General features: G+C 40.3%; 2 protein-coding genes across 3 annotated transcripts in view; one reads left to right on the top strand and one right to left on the bottom strand.

The window, feature by feature from the left end:
- The window catches only part of stxbp1a (syntaxin binding protein 1a), a 36,839-nt gene extending 34,472 nt beyond the window's left edge, over positions 1 to 2,367 (bottom strand). Inside the window, exon 1 of one of the 2 annotated variants that reach the window (XM_044174951.1) lies at positions 2,223 to 2,367. In XM_044174951.1, coding sequence (XP_044030886.1) covers positions 2,223 to 2,259 — 37 coding nt within the window. In that variant the 5' untranslated portion in view covers positions 2,260 to 2,367. The remainder of the gene's footprint in view (positions 1 to 2,222) is intronic. The other variant, XM_044174952.1, reaches the window with a different exon arrangement.
- A 1,198-nt stretch (positions 2,368 to 3,565) lies between these two features.
- niban2a (niban apoptosis regulator 2a) overlaps positions 3,566 to 20,361 on the top strand; it is a 32,027-nt gene continuing 15,231 nt past the window's right edge. Inside the window, exons 1-5 of the mRNA XM_044174932.1 lie at positions 3,566 to 3,949; positions 10,199 to 10,329; positions 12,672 to 12,800; positions 12,889 to 12,994; positions 13,521 to 13,688. Coding sequence (XP_044030867.1) covers positions 3,895 to 3,949; positions 10,199 to 10,329; positions 12,672 to 12,800; positions 12,889 to 12,994; positions 13,521 to 13,688 — 589 coding nt within the window. The 5' untranslated portion in view covers positions 3,566 to 3,894. The remainder of the gene's footprint in view (positions 3,950 to 10,198; positions 10,330 to 12,671; positions 12,801 to 12,888; positions 12,995 to 13,520; positions 13,689 to 20,361) is intronic.

Raw genomic sequence — 20,361 nt, 5'->3', positions numbered from 1 at the left:
TTTACGTTGGTCTGGAAAAGACAATTCACTCGACACTGAGAGCCTGCGCGTGCCTGCCTTTGGTTTTACAAACTGGGTTATGTAATTGCCAGTTACAAGGCCTAAATAATTAAATAATGCAGAAGAGGCAAGAATATTTGGCATGTGAAGCTGTATTGTGTAATGTTGTAGGTGCGCAGATGATATCATTTCTATCAAATTTGAGTCTTGTGGCCTCAACTCAAAATTCTTTTGGCATATGTTGAGAGAAGTTACACATAGGAACTATTTTCTTTCTACCGATAGCTCCTACATGAAACTGCTCACAACAAGGTCTGTGGATTATCTTGAGTAACCGGGTCATGACTTCTGGACAGAGACATTGCTGTTGAGTTTTTCAAATGTATTTATTTATTTTTTGCCGCATTGAGCAGCACATTGATTTTAGGGTGAACTGTCCCTTTATGACACATGAAGGTTTTTATCTAATAACAGTGAACACAGTTTATTGCCCTGAACATAAATCTGATCGCTGTGTATGTGGATTTGTCTTAATTCTAAATATGGTGACATATATCATTAATGGACAAATATTTTTATGCATAGTGTGATATTATATTGTTTTTTTTCAGCCATACCCCCCAGCCCTGCTAAACAGTCACAGTTTCATATACCACCAATCACAACAATATTTCATTATATGTATCATATAACATTATATTATTAGTACTCTTGGCTTCAAAGTGAATTTACATTTTCGGGTTTGCAATCATTGGTGGTTCAGGCTCAACCCTTGCTCCATGTGGGAGGCCTGATGAAGCCAAAGCACAAGCCCTTTCATCCTCTATCTTATCATGGCAGAAAAACACTGCAACTCTGAGGAGGAGGATGTGTATCTGTGTGTGTGTGTGTGTGTGTGTGTGTGTGTGTGTGTGTGTGTGTGTGTGTGTGTTAGGACACATGACAAATATGATACACCACTGATCCTGATATGATTTAAGAAATGTAGAGATCCAGCAACCTTACTGCCAGAGAGTGAGACATTACTACAGTGCCAGTTCCTGGACTGAAATGTGAAATGTGAATCAATAAGCTGAACAACAGATATCAAATGAAGCAAATCCTGCACCACAGGCAGGGCACGTTACCAAACACGGAGAGAACGTGACGGAAAACACGAGTGATGAATTAGATACCTGGCTTCACATTAAGTGGTCTCTGGGAGTCTTTACTGTACTATGCAGGCCTGTCTGACATGATCACGACCACCAACACTTGCACCCAGTTGACCCTGCTGAGGAGGCTCGAGCTGCGCCTCCACGTTGAGGCCTGCATCGGCACCGCGCACCGGCGCTGCTGAAGCATCAGCGGACATAAATGAGTCTAAATCACAAAATCAGATACTGTCTACAGCGTCCCGATGATGCAGGGTCACACAGACTGGGTCTGATCGGTGGCGTACAGCCAGTAAAGGGCATGGTGATGATGAAAGGTCGTTACTGGACGGTGGCTTATATACAGATAATGCGGAATTTCTTGCATAGCGGCCTTTTTTTTTTTTTTAGGCAACTTTCTCGTCTTAGATGCAATCCGCCATTAATGTGTAGCGGAGCTGACAGCAGCTTGATTCAGCTCTGAGGCGGTTTTACGCAACCGATTCCTGCTCCATCAGCGGGGTGAGGCACTGCTGAAATTAGGGAATCCCACGGAGTCACTTTATACACATTATTGAGATAATTAGCTACCCAAGGCGTGAGCAGCAAGTGTCTGCAGCATCTTATAGAGCGAAACCACAGTTTATGCTGTAGCTCCAATGCAGAGCAGAAGAGTCCTGGAATAAACGCTGATTGGGGCTAAAAGGGCGTGTGTGGGCTACATTTGCCTTCAGGCTCTCTGCATCTAGAGAATGGTGATCATATTCTCAATCAGCGGGCTAATCGCCGCTTGTTAAAGCCATTCCCAGGTCTCCGCCGCTTGAAATACAATTGCGCATCCGCACCGCAGGAGCCTGGTGAGACAAACCAGTCTCTGCAGGTTGTCCACAGCTCCCTCACTGCACGGCCGTGCTTTACAATAGGATACAATGGAGCACCAACAGCACCGCCTTCATCACCATCATCATCACCCATATGCACCAGCTGACATCTGCATCCCGCATAAACACACACCCAACCGCGTTTGCGCGCACGGCGCAGCGCCATCTCTCACACATTTTGAGCAAGATAACAGAAAAATAATCTTACTTTCACCGACCACCGCCTTTAATCCGATAGGTGCCATGATGCTGCCGAGTGCTGGACTGAGTGCTCACCCTCTGCTTCCTCCCTCCTCTCTGTGTTCACCTCACATCGCTGCGGAGGAGCCTCTGGGTGGGAACGTCACCGCGTATCCTTCCGCATCGTCCCCTCATTGGTGGTGTTGGTCGTTTGGCCACAACTCCGATTTATTAGCTTAAACAACTTCTTACTACAGCCTTATACTTGTTCTTAAGTCCCTCGTCAGTCCTTATATTATCCAGAATATCCAGAAAGATATTTTTCAGCTTACATACTGGAAGCTGATAGAGTATGTATTAAATACCAGATGAGATAAAAGACTATAGCTGTAACTGTCTATGTCATGTGTGTAGATATATTTATTTGATCTGATTTGACTGTGTTTGGCTTAAATGGTTAGAATATTGTTTAATGGGTGGAGATTATCAGTCTGCAATTAATGATTCTTTTCATTATCTTTTAATGTGGCTATAGCATCAAGAAATATCAAAAGTGAAAGTTTGCAGGGGCCAGTGTGATGTCTGCAAGCGGCTTATTTTCACTGAAAAACCCAAAATATATTTAGATTAAAGTAATATTAAAGAGGAAAGCAACAAATCCTCACGTTTGAGAAGCTGAAGTTAATATTGAAATTCATGACAATGAACAATTATTTGATAACTGCAATTGTTGATCAACATAAGATTAATCAGCTTCAGCACCAGTGGCGATTATTGCCGTTTCTGTATGATGTTACTGTATAAAGTGTAAGAGTAAACTTTTGTTGATTACGGAATATGAACCCCAGGGAGAGCAGCTGTTGCCAAGGAACAACCCAAATAAACAATAAACTCCTAACTCGCTGACTGGCAATATAGTTAACACGAATATTCGGATTCTGACGGCTTTCACGCTGAAATATTGTACATGTGTTTCCATCAAAGGCTGAATCATTTCACACATTATTTCTTATCTAAAAAAATAAAAAATAAATGTAGTGACTAACTGGATTTGTATCACAGGTTCGCTGTGAGGTTTTCTGCAGTGGATAAATCAAACAGCCCAGAGACAAAGTGTCCACAAGGGGCAGCATGCATCTTTCTGCAGGTTTTCTAACAGTATTCAGCTTATTTTGGACTTCAAGAGTAGTATTGAAATGAATTAATTTTATAATAATAATAAACTATTATAAAATAGGCCACATTGCTTAGGGTGATCTTTACATCCAGTACACGGAGGTTGGTGTTTAAAAATTCGGGCTCCACCCCAAAAGTAACTTTCACATACGCGGTAAATATTGAAAATGTTGTCTTGAGCTCCTGGATCTGGCCACACCCTTGGCAGGGCCGACTGAACACGTTGGACCAGTGATGACTCCGAGAGGGTGTGTCCTCCCGCTGTGAACCAGACCAGTGTTCGCCTCCTCCTGCTCCTCACCGGCGGGGAGTTGATCCCTCGCCTCAGTCCTGCTCTTCTGTACGTCGGAGACACGCAGCAGCGCCGGAGCCGTGCGCCTCTCAGGGGGGGGGGGAAAAGTCAAGCATTTTCCCAGCGGATATTTGAGAGTGCTGGAATTATCACCAAAAACCTATTTCAACCGCTGAGCACAAACTGTAACCGGTTCGGACACTTGCAGGACTTGTGAGGCTCTCCTGTAACCATGGGGGACGTGGTTTCGTCTCACCTGGATGAGAACAGGCGGGAGATGATTACAGGTAAGGGAGGAGTGCCCGACGAATGTAGACAAGTTCCTGAAAAGTCATTTTAGTCGTATCCAAAACAGCGCTGACATTTCCACTAAAGTTTGTAACAACTTCATTGAGTTGAACTTTAATTCCGCTGTTGCAGAATTCATTTCACTTGGTTTTCTATATTTGAAAACGTTTATTTCTTACTCAGTTACTTAAAACTGTATGTGGTGTTAAAATACATTACCTGCAGACACCCAGCTTTGAATTGTTTTGATACCAGCAATTCCGCATTTCATACAAGGACAAGGCTTCTCATTCATATCAGTGCATTGTTGCTCTGCTCTACTTGAAGAGTTCCCCTGAATCCCATCTCTGCTGCAGGCCTATTTCTCAGGGATAATAAGTAGGTTTCCCAAAGGGCAGCATGTTTGTGTAAGTTTTGGACTGACTGCTATTAAAGTCTCAGATTGCTCCAGCCTCCCACTGTGAACTGTGCAGGTCTGTGTGATTCTTTCAACAAGGCATGGGAGCATGAAGGGAGGGGGGGGGGCTGAAACTCTTCCATGAATCTGTAGATGCTTTCTTGAAATTATAAGACTAGAAGTAGTTTGGCAATGCATCCAAGGCCCCAAAACAACTCAGGAAAAGGGAGAAGCCTTGCTTGTTTTTATTTTTGAGTTCCTCCAGAATTGAGCTTTGCAGAAACTGTTGTTTCAGAGTCATTTCAGCCTCAGTTAGGATGTTCCTTCAGGATTGTAATTGTGTTTGTGTGCGTACGCTGGCAGGCGTACTTGCACGAAGAAACCACTTCTGGAAACCAAAGATTATGTTGTCGAGGTCCAGACACTCACTTTGTTTGTCGTTGCAGTTTTTTTTTTGCGAACTAGACAGACAAATACTCTCAGAAATAGTTTAAAGCTGCCGTCTTTGAGTTTTGGACTGTTGGTCAGACAAAACAAGCAATTTGAAGACATCACCTTGGGTGGTGGGAAATATTTGTGATGGCCATTTTTCCTAACTTTTTCACATTTTTCAGACTAAAGATTTTTGGATCTTCAACTACATCTCACATTCTTCATCAGTGAATGGAGCTGGCTCAGGTGTCATCACGTGACCTAACTGTTAATGACAAAAGGTGTTCTATTTGATTATTGATCTATAGGATTACAAAAAAAAAATGAAAAACATCAACCACTGAACAACTGTATACAACTGTTTTCAACTAGATTACCTGAAATAGTGCAATATTTTCTGCTTCTGAGTCTGGTTGCGAAAGATACACATGAAGAGATGAGTCAGGGGGGGGGGGAGAGAATGTGTGAAGCTGCAGAAGTAAAGCAGGTAGAAACATGTCACAAGATTAATAGCTGAAACTGCTGTCTGGCTCTCACACACCCTCCCTCTGTGTCGCCTCTCTTTCTGTAGACCTTTTGCTCTCTTCGAAGCATGCATGCAAGAATGTACACATGAAGAGCGTAATAAATAACGTGCCCGTTAAAGTACTTTGAATCACAAGTGAACATTAGTGTACCTTTCAAAAAGCTCTCATTTGTCCAGTTCTGTCTTTGGAGAGGGTGTGTACTTTGCCTGTGTGTGTGTGTGTGTTTCATGTTCTTATATCCCGGTTGGGACTTTAACCTGAATTTTTACCTGAATGCACACTAACCCATGGGGACTTGTGTCACCGTGGGGACTAAAATTGAGGTTTTAGGGGACAGGTTACAGTTAGGTTAGGGTAAGAGTTAAGGTTAGGCATTTAGCTGTGATGGTTAAGGTTCGGGTAAGGGGCTAGGGAAAGTATTTTGGCAATGACTGTCCCCCACAGGGATAGTGAAACAAATGTGTGTGTGTGTGTGTGTGTGTGTGTGTGAGAGAGAGAGTGAGTGAGTAAAGACTACTCAGCATTTCTGCCGTGGGAGTCTTGTTTGGAGTGTGTACCTCCCAACAAGGTGATTTCTTCATCCTTGCTGTCCAAGCACATTCTCACAAAATGATCTCCTCCCTCACACAACACTGACGTAATATGCACACAGACACACACACACAGCAAAAATGCAAATCATAGATGTGTGGTCACCCACACCTCAGTTCATGTTCATCCATCCATAATTGTTTTTGCTTAAGAGAGACGAGGTTATGTGCCTGTTTGCCTGCAGGCTAATTAATGACGGTAGATTCAGCCACAATGCAGATCGTGCAGTTGTTTCTCAAATGTGTGTCACAGAACGAGACTGACTTTTAATCAAAAGCAAAAGCGGGGCGTGAACGATGCTGACAACATGAGCTTATGTCAACATCTCATATTTCAGTCATGCATGTTAAATAACAAATAATGTCTCTGGAGAGATTATTTAACACCTTTCAAAGTTTGGTTGAAATGCTAATCCTACTTTGTGAGACACTCCACACAGCTGTTTCAATAAAAAAAAAAAACTGATCTCAGTTTTCCTGTCAGATGCTGTGCAGTTTGTGTGACTGGGACCCTGCTTGCTAGAAGTGCTACTGGACTACAGGGATATACAGTACAGTATAATAACCCCATAACCCCAAAAAGAGCTGAAGTCCATCCCCTTCGAGCCAGCATCTGTTCTCAACTCAGTGGGTTTTCTCACTGAGGGTTTGTTTCATTAGGCTTTCTAAAAAAAAAAAAGCTGAAACATGCTCCCAGTGTTTTCTGTCCATATTCTAAGATATATTAGTATCTACTACTGTACACCATAGTAGAATTTGAACTTGTCATTTTACAAAAATAATAATGATCATTTTGGTAGCATTTAAGAACAAACAACATGAAGTTATCCCCTGGGTCTTAGACGTGTGCATGCTGTCAGAGATTTACTGGAGCTGTAGTTGTTTATGTTTATGGTAGAACTGGGCAATACATCAATATAGTATTGTCTGAGATTTGTTTATTGTAATACAAAGATCCTTTCCTTTTGAGGACCCCACCCAGAGACCTTAAGAAGGCCGGATACTCCTAACTGCTGTTCGGTGCATACAGTAGGCCCAAACAACAGTCAGAGCCTCCCTCTCAGCGACTTGTAGTCTCACAGAGGCGAGCCTCTCGTTGCCCGGGGAGAACAACGCAGTGGACCACAGGAGTTTGGTTCCAGACCCACTCACTATGTGTAGAGGTGAGCCCACCTTGGTGCTGCTCAACCTCCCGCACTAACTCTGGTTCCTTCCCCTCCAGAGAGGTGACGTTCCACGTCCCTAGAGCCAGTCTGCGATGCCAGGGGTCAGCACACCTATGTGTGCCGCCTTTGCCTGCCGCCCAGCTGACAGTGCACCCGACCCCAATGCCTATCCCTGCGAGTGGTGGGCCCACAGTGCCCAAGGATGGCGCCTAGGGACTCTGGAGGGGGGGGTGATTGGGATGAATGGACTTAAGACTAATAAAGAGCTACCTACCTTCCTAGTCTAATCAGAACATGGAATTGACAGTGAAAAGATGAAACAAGGGTTGATGATGATGGCATGAATCTGGGATTGAGTTAATAGCTGAGGTTAAAGGCTGAATGGTTTAAGGTATTTGTGGTATTTTAGGGGGCACCGTCTCACTGATGAGGTGTATGACGAGAGAGCAACAGGAAATAGCAAAGAAGTGATGAGGTGGGTGGAGGGATATAACAGAACTTTTTGGCATTCCTATACAGTTAGAAACAGAGGATTGAGTGTGTGATTTATGATGTGGTCTTTGTTCCCAAATTCCAATTTCCAAGTGCCTTAAAGGCTGTCCATGTATAGCTATCCAGTCTGCTGACTTTGGCAAAGCAAGACAACCAGTGGAAAGTACCGACTCTCTGCACGTTTGGAATGGAAGCCCCCTTAGCCAGCACTTATCTTGCGGAAATTTATACTGAATAGAGTGTTATCTGATATCCGCAATTTAAAAAAAAGTGGCAAATTATTTGAAGCCAGAAATCAGACAAATACGGAGCTCCCCAAGTCCTGAAAGATACTTTTCTTTATCTTGTGAATTGAGATATTGCATATTACCTTGCACAATAGAAATCCATATCTTGTGCAAACAAGATAATAACATAAAAAAAATATATGTTTTGGGACTTCTGGGGCTCCGTAAAAGGATGCGCACACTGTATGAACAGCTCTAAATGAATTTCACAGAGATCATATCAATCTGCTCCCAGATTCAAATGGCACTTGACAACACTATCCGATACACCATTAAAATAATAAATGTGCTTCTATAAGATGGATAAATATACATTGAGTCACATAAATTATCCAAAAAATACAAAATAATGACTTAAAGCCAAATACAAAAGATTCAGTCTTTTGTCTTTAAGCAAGTATGTTTAGAAATCTTAATATTGAGGTAGGTGGTGGGTGATAGATGACGAAACCTGTCTGGAATTTAACATTAGCTATCTAATACTCATACTTATGTCTCTTAATCACAAGATTCTAAAACTTTTTTTATGAGTGAACCAGAATGGATGATAATATATTCCTAAACAGTAGGGCTTTCCGGTACTAGTGCAGATACGACACCTGAGTTTTGGTACGCTAACGTTTTTCATTTAACAAAAGAAGCTGAACTTCTCAAATGTTAAATGTTGTCCAAGCATAAGCAGATGTACAAGAACTATAAATAAAATAGTCAAAAAGTAAAATTGGCAAACATTTTGATTTAAATCAGGAGCTATCTGATCAAGGAATACATAAACAAGATTACAAATCTGAACAGACATTCAAAGCCAACTTTCAGTACCTGACAGTTTACAGCACTCGGACACATTTCGGTCGGTACCAAAAAAAGTATTAAGGTTCGATAGCCAGTCCTGCTAAACAGTGGATTTAGGAGGAGTGTCTCACAATCTTCCTTTATATTTCCTCTAACCTGTCCACCCATCTCCTCCTGGTATGCCACGGTGTTTTGAATAAGTTTGTGTGCCCTGTCCCCGTCTCCTTCACATTCTCTCCCTGTCTGTCCTGTCCTGTCAGCTCTTTCCTTCCTGCTCTCCCACTGCAAGCCGGCTCCCTCCTTCCTGTTCCTTCCATAAACAGATCATAGTCAACACTGTCTGCTGCTGACTGAGCCAAACACTCTGATCGGCTCGCAAACCGACTCCTTTTCCAGCACTGGAACGTGGGAAAATCTCACATTCCTTCCAGCAGCTTCTTGGACTATTTATTAGGATGCTGCTTGCAGAGACTGGTGGAAAAGAAATGCCGAGTCAAGCTGTGGAAGGGATCAATGCAACACTGATTCAACTTAATTGATACCCATAAAGAGACTCCATACTTTTGCTCCAAACTAGGGCTGCAACTAACAATTATTTTCATTATCCATTTAGTCTATAAAATGTCTGAAAATAGTGAAAAAACTCTTTTGTTTGACCAACAGTCCACAACACCCAAAGATATTCGATTTATAATGATAATCATTATGAGGCTCTGGTTAAATTTGGCAGGAAATATGTAGAAAATGGTAAGTAAAACATCTAGAATATACTAATTTGCCAAGCAGTAATTACATTCAAACGACTTAACTGCAGTTCTGTTTTAACTATGCAAAAGCTTTCCATCCCTGAAGTTTTACCAATGACAGAGCTGTGCCAGGCAGCTATGATATAAACTTAACTGTGCTGATAACACGTTAGGCATCTCTTTGGTGAGTGCTGCACAAGAGTCACTATGTTTTCTTTGTGAAAGGCCCACTTTAAATTTTATCATATGGCACTTTTCATAAAGACCTGATAGACACGGTGAGGTTTGTGGCCTCTCTGACGTGGTGAGACCTAATTGAAGACAGTATGTCTTCACAGGGGAATTGCAGCTCCCCATCTACACTCAGCTAATGTTTAACAAAGAAATTTAAATTGCAATACTGAGAAGTGTTGAAAACCATACCCAAAATAGAGTTGATAAAATCATCCTCAGAGATTCATTTGGAAAATCAGCCACGCTTGCAAGACAAGTCTGTCTTGTTGGAAATTAACTGAAGTGTGTGATCTGTTCTCTACTGACTTGTGTTGTTTGAACCAAAATTAACTTTTACTATTTAATTTAAGCTTTCTCCATTAGTGTTCACTGCAGGAATGTGTCGATGTTTTATCTTAAATATGTTTACCTTTCGACACAAATGTCATCTATTATAATGAACTAGAAGACATAAGATGGAATTTTTCACTCTATTGGAGCTTACATAAAAGTGCCATTAAAATATCATAACATCACTAGTGTAATATGTTTGTGCTGTGTGGATGTCTCCTGATCTCGTGTGTCTGTCTGTGTGTCCTCCTGCAGCTTGGACCACAGATGTGATGAAGGAGTTCAGTGATGTGTATGAGCAGCAGTACGCAGTCGCTCTCTTCAACAGCGTCCGCTTTGAGATAGAAGGAGGAGGAGGAACGCAGTCCCAGCTGCTTCACAGAAAGGCAAGTGCATTGTATCAGTTACATCAGAGAGGTTCAAACCTGCTCAATGGATAGAACGATAAAGGACAATTATCTTTGTCATTTCTGGAACATATAACACATAATTACATTTGTTGTGTTGTCTTTAATGCCACATGAAATTAGGTATTAAAGGATAATTCCAGTTTATTACAACTTGGCTCTTATTTTTATAGGCTTGGCCATCATTGATATTGTGATAGCACTGTGCTCACCAAAGTCATTTCTGACATCTGGGATAACGGCAACGTCGCTACACCAAAGTCGGCCGGGGCAGCAAACACAGTCAGACAGTCAGACAGGTTGTAAACAAACAAACAGTTTATCCAGATTATCTAAACCACTTTATTTGGAGGTAAAACTGAAAGTGAGTAGACTTACACCCGAATGGCGGTAATAATCCCTTAACTACAGGTTGAACCAGGAAGTCGGTCTGTAAACTCTGATGGATGTTTATAATGGACGGTTTGAAGAATAATGTTACTGTTCGTCTTTGTTTTCCCTTCAAAACGAGTTAGGCTAACCTGTGCAATTGTTGTCCGATTGCTTGTATTTCTTGACCCATCTGACTATTTTTAGCAATGTTGCCATGTTTCCAGATCGAAGCACTCAAGCTGGTGAGTACAATGTTATAATTACCGATACCGATAATTACCGATAGGAACGATGGCCAAGATATGAAAATAAGACCTAAGTTGTAAAAACACGTAACACTGCTCTATAGGAAAAGTGCAATAAGATAACTTCTGTTATGAATTATGATTATGCTATATAAATAAAAATAAATTGAACTGAATTACCAAAAACTTCCATCTGTGTCGAAGCAGCTTGCTGTTTCCTTCCTGCCCTACGGGAATTGTGTTTTTTACCCCCGATGTCATTGCAAATTGAAAAATATTTTGGTTCTAGTGATCAACATTTGCTACTTAACATTATATTTGAACTAATTTGAATCTCTCCAGCTTCCTTCCGACCATCTTTACAAGATGTTTTTGGTATCTAAGATGAACTAATTCACACCGTTGTTTGTAGCTAAACGATTTGAACATCAGTGATGTTGATGTTATACAGCACATGATGCATGAATGAGCTCATTCTTGGGGTCTATGTACCAGTACATTACAAGCGAGCCCTGTGCTTCATCACTCTGTAGTTTTTGTATTCCTCTCATCTTTTTGGTTACTGAATGTACTGAAGGTCCCACTTTTGTGCACATTTCGCATCATTGAAGAGGAAATGGAGCACATTTCACACATGAACAGAGATGCTGTCTGGAATTGTATTATGGCAGTTCATCTACTCGTTACTATGTAGAGGGCAGCTGCTTGTGTGTGCTTATGACAGAAACGCAAATGATGCATATGTGAACAAATACTTTGCAAACACATACATATACCCACAAGGAACTGTAGGGCTCTGTTTTCTAATCTGCTTATTTATCTTGTATGTATGTTTACTTTGATGATTTAAAAATATTGGACCAAAAATATACAATAATACGAAATAGTACAAAAATATGTCTGACGTGTGTATTATAAATATACCATTTGCACCATCAACACTGTAGTTTAACCCCTTGTTTTTTACTTACTTGCTGTAGAGGGTTGCATTATCTGCACCTCATTTGCACTTTCAACCTGTTTTTATTCTCTCTTTTTTTTTTTTGTACTGGAAGCATTTCTGAGCTGATCAAACAATTCTGTGGTGATCAGTGCATCCTTACAGCAGAAACCCAAACGTTTGGGTACATAACGTGTTTAAATTGATTACATCCTCGTAACCAGTCTAGGTGTTTTTTAGTGAAAATCCATACAAACCAAAAACAGTAAAACTGTATTATTTTAAACTGTGGTCTACTTCACTTAACATTGTGAAGGATCATCACTTTCTGCTGTACCCTGACACACGCGCAAGTGACCCCGTCACGTATGCACATAAAAGCCACAGATAACTTTGCAGCAAACAAACAGCAGCAAATCTGTTTTCTAACACAAGCACCTCTTTATGCTTCAGCTCTGCTACTCCCTTCTGTCTCCTTCGTTCTTTACTTCCTCTCTGAGCAGTCTCAGTTGCAGTATTATTTGATGTAAGACAGGAAATCTGAAAACAAAGTGGGTGGTGTGTATCCTTGTGTAAACACTGAACAAAAATCTCCATTCCCGCTATTTGGAAACACCAATTAGGCTTCAGGTCTCTTGCAGAGAATTTTTAAATTGTGAGAGTAATGAAACCCACATTTTTATGAAAGATTACTATTATGCTTTGTATCACAAAATACATATGACATGCATTACGCTTTGTGCTAAATGTCTGTGATTTTTCAGGACCCTCTGGCAGGTCGGTCCATCTTCTCAGGGAGTCTGTTTCAGTATCTGGAAGAGAATCGGAAGTGGAGGAATCGCTTTGTATCTGTGCCAAACAGCTACACCATCAGCCTCTATGAAAGCAAAACAGTGAGTGCACTTCTTACTCGACTAAACAGCTATCCGATTCGGTGTTTTCTGTTAAAACAGCTTGCCGTGTTTGCCATATATCTAATAGGCACACGAACGGGGCCTTCACCCGAAAGCAACCATCAACTGCGCTGGGTACAAGGCCCTGACTTCAATGGAGGAATACATGGAGCTGATTAATACCAGCCTGCCAGGTAGGAAAAGGACAGACAATAATGACTGTATATTGTAAATATGACAAAACATGTCTAAAAATTGTTAATAGAGTATAGTCTGTCTGCACATGTTTTACTTATACATACGTTGACATTTTGGCTGGGCATTAATTCCATATTATTGTTTATTGACTTGTTTTGAAAAAATTATAGGCAGAATAACTTTTTGTGCATTTATTTTTTGTGTGATTTTCTTGTCGTTTTCTTCTCTTTGTTTTTTTCTTTCACTTCAGTACATGTCTCTCTTTCAAATGTATTTATCAAAATCAGCTTTTTTTGTCCATGGTGTGCAAAATCATCAATCCAAAGTAAAGACTGAAAATGTGCAATGTCATTGTTTCCCTTTTTTTAAAATCAGATATTTTACATCACTTCTTTTTACATATTTAATCCTCAACGCACCTGCTTGTTTCAATTCTTGAAATATTTTTTCAATTTTCCTTATTGTCTTTGACGCGCTTTCTAAATCCTGTAGTTTCTCGTTCTGTCATGTGACTTGCTGTAGGTATCAAGGCCAAAGTGGGCAGTAATCCGTTTATCAAGTGTGCGTCCCAGTTCCCCCTCATCCTGTGGCACCCACACGCCCGCCACCACTACTTCTGTGTGATGACAGAGAAGGAGCAGAAGAAGTGGCATGCTGTGCTGCAGGACTGTGTCAGACACAGTAACAATGGTAACAATACACACAAGCACACAATGACTTCACTTCTACTTACAAGTAGAGTAATACCACTGGAACTTGCACATGCTGGACAATTTTGCTTGAAGAATGACTTGCTATTCATTCATTATAAAAATTCAGATTATTTATTGAAAACTGTAATGAGCACAGAGACGATAAATTGATCAGGTCAGTTGTCCACAGCTTACAGTACATGTACACCATTTGAATAGCAGCAGTGTCTTTCTCTTTGTGATCCACCCTTGGTGCCTCTCTCTGCCTCTCTACCTTTTGTTGGTGGTTCAGACAAGGGTGTGTGTGAGTGTGTGTCACAGTGTGAAGCCTTTACATGCCATCTGAGTGAGCTGGCTGATCTGTGAATGTGAGATGCTGCAGGAATGATGTGTATTTGTTTATTTTTTTTTTATTACTGGTTACAGTGTGACATGTTGTTGTCATTGGATCAGAGCTACAAGTGTTACAAATTTCACAGCCCAGACAGAAAATCTGCGTCCCTCAAATTGTAGGCAGGGACTTTGTTTACTCAACGGAAGAGACAACCAGACTTATATTTGAGACAGGCTTTTATTTCTAATTTCTCCTGTTTTATATTTGATCATATTTAGCGAGAGGCTTACAGTTTAATTAGCTGTTTCTGCTGTTTGCTGGTAATGCAAACTCTTACAGTTGCAGTTTACAGAGTATAATACCGTATAGTGCTGAAACCATTAGTCGATTAATTGATTAATCAATTTATTGTAATTTATTGTTTAAACCAGTTGAATACCGCTCACTTCACCCTCCCCTTCCAAGCATGTAGGAGAAAGGTTTGTCCGTTCTGGGCAACTGTAAGAACATGGTGGTGCAACATGGCGACCTCCGTGAAGGGGACCCGCTCACTCTGTAGATAAAAACGGCTTATTCTAAGGTAATGAAAACACAACGATTCTTATTTTCAGGTGATTATACACAAATGAATACATTATTATAAATATTATATGCCATTTCTGCCAATAGCTCCTCCTAAATGTTACACACTGGACCTCTGACCTTTAAGTCATTTATCAAACAAAAATGTTAACTATTCTCTGGTTGTAGCTTCTCAAATGTGAGGATTTACTGCTTTTCTCTGTTTTAAATCATTGTAACTTGAATAACTGGGTTTTGAAATGCTGGTCAGACAAAACAAGCATTTTGACGATGTCACTTTGGGCTCAGAGAAGTTTTTACCACAAATAATCAATTAAACAAACCTTTTTTTAAATATAAAAAATACCTGTAAAATGAGATACGCAGAAACTCTCCAGAATGAACTGCGACAAAATAATGTCCAAAAAAGTAAGCTTATTACATTGTAACACAATGTTATAATGATGATCAAAAGATTGAGGAGTACAGGTCTTTTTCCCAGCCTATTTGTTTGAGCATGCCGCCATTTTTGCTGGCTTTTATTTGTGAATTGATGATATTTTGGAGGATACTGCGGTGCATTTTGCATTTGGTTGCACATTAGAGGATGTTTGATTTATCAGGGTGGAGAACTTCTCTTGATCTGCTATTAACGTTTCCTCTTGTGATGGCATGACTCATGTCATTGTCATTGTGTTGAGACACAGAAGGCAGAGACGTGCAAACATAATGTAATCCATTTTTTTGTCATGCTGTCATACTATCTCTTGGCTTGGCAAGACAACCTGGGCTTTGTGTAGAAGAATCTAGTGGTATAAATGATTGAACTGCTCCCAAACCTTGTTTGCCACATGGCATTTTGACTGCAAATTATACACCAAGTTTTAATTGGCAGATATATTTAAATTTTCATTACAACATACAGTTGGAGTCCATTTGCTGCCTTTGCTTGAGGAGTGTCAAGTGACATTTTTGTGGTTATGTGCGTGTATGTGAGTGTGTGTGATCTCACATTCAGTGTGCTTTATTTAGACTTGAGACGGAGAGAATCAGAATGAGCGGGAACCTTGGAGAAGTTGAGATAAAAATACAAAACTACAGAGATTCAGCGATAAACAAACGGCTGCTGCAGTGAACGTGATTGGGCTTGTTTGAATCCTGCTGGCTGAAAAGGCAGGTGGTGTTGACAGAGATTGTAGATTATTTATAAAAGGTTCTCATACAAATTATGAATTTATGACCATATCTATAAAGTTTTTATTTACAAAACACTTACAGATAATGTTGAAATGTATTGGCTATATTCATTTTCCAGTTTTTCTATTACAGGAATCTTTAAATCTAAGATACACATAATTATATATTACTGTAAATAAATCCACATTTGCTACAGACAACTTTACAATATGGCACCTAAGTACGCCTTCTCTACATTATTAGTAAATCTTTAATTATTATGACTTGTAAGATTTTAATCACATCTGGTCAATACATTATTTTAGCCATAGTTCCTTCAAACAGATTATTTTATTTAACTTAAGGGAATAATACATACTACAGTAACTTAATACTGACTAAGAAATGTTGGCAACAAAGCACTAACATCCACAGTACATGGAAGATTTGATCCACAAAGACGAGATTTTACCTTAGCTGACCCTGACTTTCAAGCACGGACATACACAAGGATGTGGTTTTACATACCTATGGGCGTGCACAAATAATTATAATGCTGTTTGTGCTGTTTAACCTTTTAGGCCCCAACAGCTTTCCTCATATGAAAGCTAATGTATGGCTAAATTATCTGTAACTGTGCCTTAAATGATTCTTAGGATGGATCATCATGCACAAGGAGTCATTGGAATCATCAAGTCAGCTGCATCAAATCACTCTACAGAAAGATGCAAGAAAGCGTGCACTAGTTTGTCTATATGTTTCCACTGTTAGTTAAAGCCAGAACAATCCTTTATCATGAACAATACAACTTAACTTCGTACCATGTATTGAATGAAACAACACACTGGCTCTAAGTTCATCACCACGCTGACAAAGTTGCTCAACCTGATTCAACCTTGTTTTGCACTTAGCTAAATATTATGCCAACCAACTGTGTTGAATTAATTCAAAGCATTCTGCTTAACCACACATGCTAACAGCCGTCTGTCATAAGTATTAGTTTGAAAATATCCAAATGCAAGGAAGCCCAAAAGTTAGAGCCAAAAAACTGTTTTAATTTCTTCAGTTTAGGAAAGTTTAGGTCAAAACCAGCTGAGGGGCAAATGAATTAGAAGGCAAACACCAAGTTTAGTGCACAAGGTTTATTGACTGTAAAACAAAATCAGCCTCTGTCTGTATCCAGTCTAGCTCAGCCTTTGCTTCCCAACACTACCTGTTTGGACATGCTCATTAACGCCAGAGTCCCTGCCATACATTCCAGCTGTGAGGCTGGGCTCCAGGAATATGTTGTAAGGAACAGAGAGGGTTGCTGTGTTACTGTCGCCATGGCTGGTGTCAGTGTGGACTGGCATTCATGTTTTTGGCCTGTGTTGACACGCCCAGTCTCACCTCTGTCATGTCGGTGTGAGGAAAACCAGAACCGGTAAAAGCCTTTTCCTGGGGGTGATAAAGGCAGCCTGAGTGAGTTTCTTGTACTCACTGGACTCATACACACACATACAGACACATTTACACTTGCTGTACATGCCGCCATTTCCGACAGGGCAGATTCTAAAATTCTGAATATTAAATCATTACTAGCTATTTTATCTGGATGTAGAAGGCATCTGAGGCTTTGCTCATGGTTTCCTAATACACCCAAATGAGAAATTACCACTGAATTTAACACTTCTGAATCATATAGTTAGTTATGGTACAGAAAATGCTGCAGTGCCCATAAAGAATAAACTGCTAGTGGCACAGAAGAGTCATGCAAAGCAGTTCTTCAGCTGAACACTGACACTATTCAGCTGGCTTTGATAAGTAAAAACCACAAGTTAAATGTTTACACTGACACACTGAGGATCTATTTGAATCCACTAAAACTCTTGTTGTTTTATCCTCAATCGCTCTTCAATAAAAAAGATCAACTGCTGCTTTGCATCACCTTAACAGGGGGTGATTTGCAAAGCACCCTGTTAATCGGCTCAGTTAACATTTGACCTCATCGCACTATTCTTCTCAACACGAAGCTGCAACCCATCTGATTGGTCAACCTGTCAGTCACAGTCATGTTCACACCACAGAGTTAAACCATTAAGACTGAAAAGCCAGGCTCTCAGTGGATTCACAGTTGCATTTTGAAACTGCATGCATACTGTGGTAACTATTACAGGTTAAAGTTGAGCCGGGATGATCTGCAAAATCTAATGGACCCTTACATCAGACAGTTTGGTATAACTTTACTGTTTACCTTTGTTTACACTTCAAAATAAGTAGTTTAGGTGGAATGATTAAAATTTAAGTAAAGGACTCTGTTGTAAAGCTCTTTAGACTACAGAAGAGTCACCATGTCCCTGTATTTCTATAATTAACCTGGTGAGTAAAATGTTATAATGACTGAAATTGGAAATTGGACCCAGTTGGCCCAAACTGAAATTTTCCTTAAAGCTGCAGGCCACTCAGAAAGTTTCCAGTGATATAATTGTGTCGCGGTTTAGTGTTGTGCGATATGACCGAAATCTCATATACCAATATAGGTCATTTTATATCCAGAAAATGAGACATATCACGATGTAGCTAGGGCTGACCCGAATGCTTCGAAGTGTCTACCGTTGCCATCAACGTCCAAATCAGTATTTGAATGCTTTGTAGAGAAGTGGAGTAGAGGAGAGACAGGTAAAGCGACAACTTGTTACGTTATACACTGAAATTCAACTGCTGTGTTCTGTCGGGAAATGCAGTGACCAACAACAGTGAGTAAGAAAAAGTATAAATAATATGTAATTTGTTAAGCTAAGAGTAGAGGAAAAGTCTGCTAGCCGCTAGGCTAATTTATGCAGTGTAAAATGCCATAGGCTTAAGCTAATAATGGTGACTAGCAAAAGTTTTTGTCAATTAACCTTGACAACTGGACTTGAGTGAAGTGTTTTTGGCTTGGCACTTTGTTCCGGCATAATTTGCAAAGTATGGTTTTCTGGTCCTGACTTTTCATACCTAAACCGACAGAAGTAGCCCATCTTTTAGGTACGAGCTCCTCCTTTTGTCTCGGCTGGTCGTAATCCTTCTCCTGTTAGGAATTACCCCCGTTCTTTGTCACTTTCACTAGACTCCCTCATGTTTGTTTGTGTTGCCTTCATGCAAATTTCCTGCCTGCGTTCAGGCTGTGTGGATGACGAAAATAATTGCCGTAAAGAGTGTGATTTGCGTCACAACGCAATAAGCGATAGAGAATAATATGAAAGACGTTTTTCTATCGTCACACTGTGTATATATCGTCATATCGCACAGCACTATCACGGTTAAGGTTAGATTCATAATTGACTTCACAAGTAAACAGGATGATGTCTAGTGATGAAGCGATTTGTTTATTATTCAACAGGCTGATCTACAGAATATCAATCAACAACAGCATCAATCAATTAACAATCAATTAAGAGCATAAGTAATTTTTCAAACAAAACTGGCAAGCATTTGCTAGTTCCAGCTTCTAAAATGGGAGGATTTGCTGGGTTTTTTTTATATCAATGATCATTTAATATATTTTGATTTTTAACTGTTGCAAAACAAGTAATATGAGGACATCTCTCATAGTTTTTTTGACATTTTTTAACGAATTTTAAAGACAAATCAACAGATTAATTGATAATAAAAATGGGTTCAGACTGGGTTCAGTCTTTGCTACTTGTCCAGCAGGCAGCAGTCCAGCAGTCAGGCTGATGCTGCATTACATTAGTAGTCAAAGACTGCTCTGAGGTGGCTCTGGGCCACTAGAGAACCATCAATCACAGCCAACTCTCCACCCCCACAGCCTTTAAAACCAATCACCAGCCCTCTGCTCTGATCCACAGACCTCAGACTAATTGTACTCAGCAAGAAGAGACCTGCGATGGGCACATTCAAAGGCCGATAAAAGAACATTTCAACCCGGGTTTATGGCTTGTCAGTAGCAGAGCAGTGTGCTTCTCAGCATGCTATATGATTCAAAATCCTGACATTTATGTACTCTATGGCTTTGTTACCAGATAATATAGAGTATATACTAATATACAAAATGAACCAATATAGGGTGTCCAGCATTCACTCATCTGCTGCTCTCGGAGGCAGGGATCTGCTAAAATCACATGTTAGGGACTTATTCAGTCATGGGTTTATGATGTCTGCGGCTGATGGTATGTTTCAGTGAGTGTTTATTGTACTGTGGGTTTAGCTGGTTCTATAGGGCTGCACCATATAGGGAAATCCTACTCATGCATGTCGATAGGAGCAGCAGCAGTGTGAGTGTTTGAAAGAAGTGTGTGAAACCTGCTACAACGTGAAGGCAGGTGGCCTGAAGTCGAATCAGACCACATTTGACATCCAAATGCTTAATGGGTTTTAAAATGTCAAATATATATTTAACTCAGAGAAACATACATACACATTTGTGGATGTGAAGGCCTGGGAACTCATCCACAGCTGCTGCTAAAATCCCACCAACCAGAGCGTGGTGAATAAAGCAGGGAGGGAAATGCCTCAAATAAAAAGACCGTGGTAAGTGCTGCCACATGTTCTATTTATACACTGTGCGCACACGCACGCACGCACACACGTACGTACGCACGCACGCACACACACACAC

The sequence above is a fragment of the Siniperca chuatsi genome, linkage group LG18, assembly GCF_020085105.1.
Source record: "Siniperca chuatsi isolate FFG_IHB_CAS linkage group LG18, ASM2008510v1, whole genome shotgun sequence".
Classification (NCBI taxonomy): domain Eukaryota; kingdom Metazoa; phylum Chordata; class Actinopteri; order Centrarchiformes; family Sinipercidae; genus Siniperca; species Siniperca chuatsi.
Note: the sequence above shows the minus strand (reverse complement) of the source record. Positions and strands in the feature narration are given on the sequence as shown.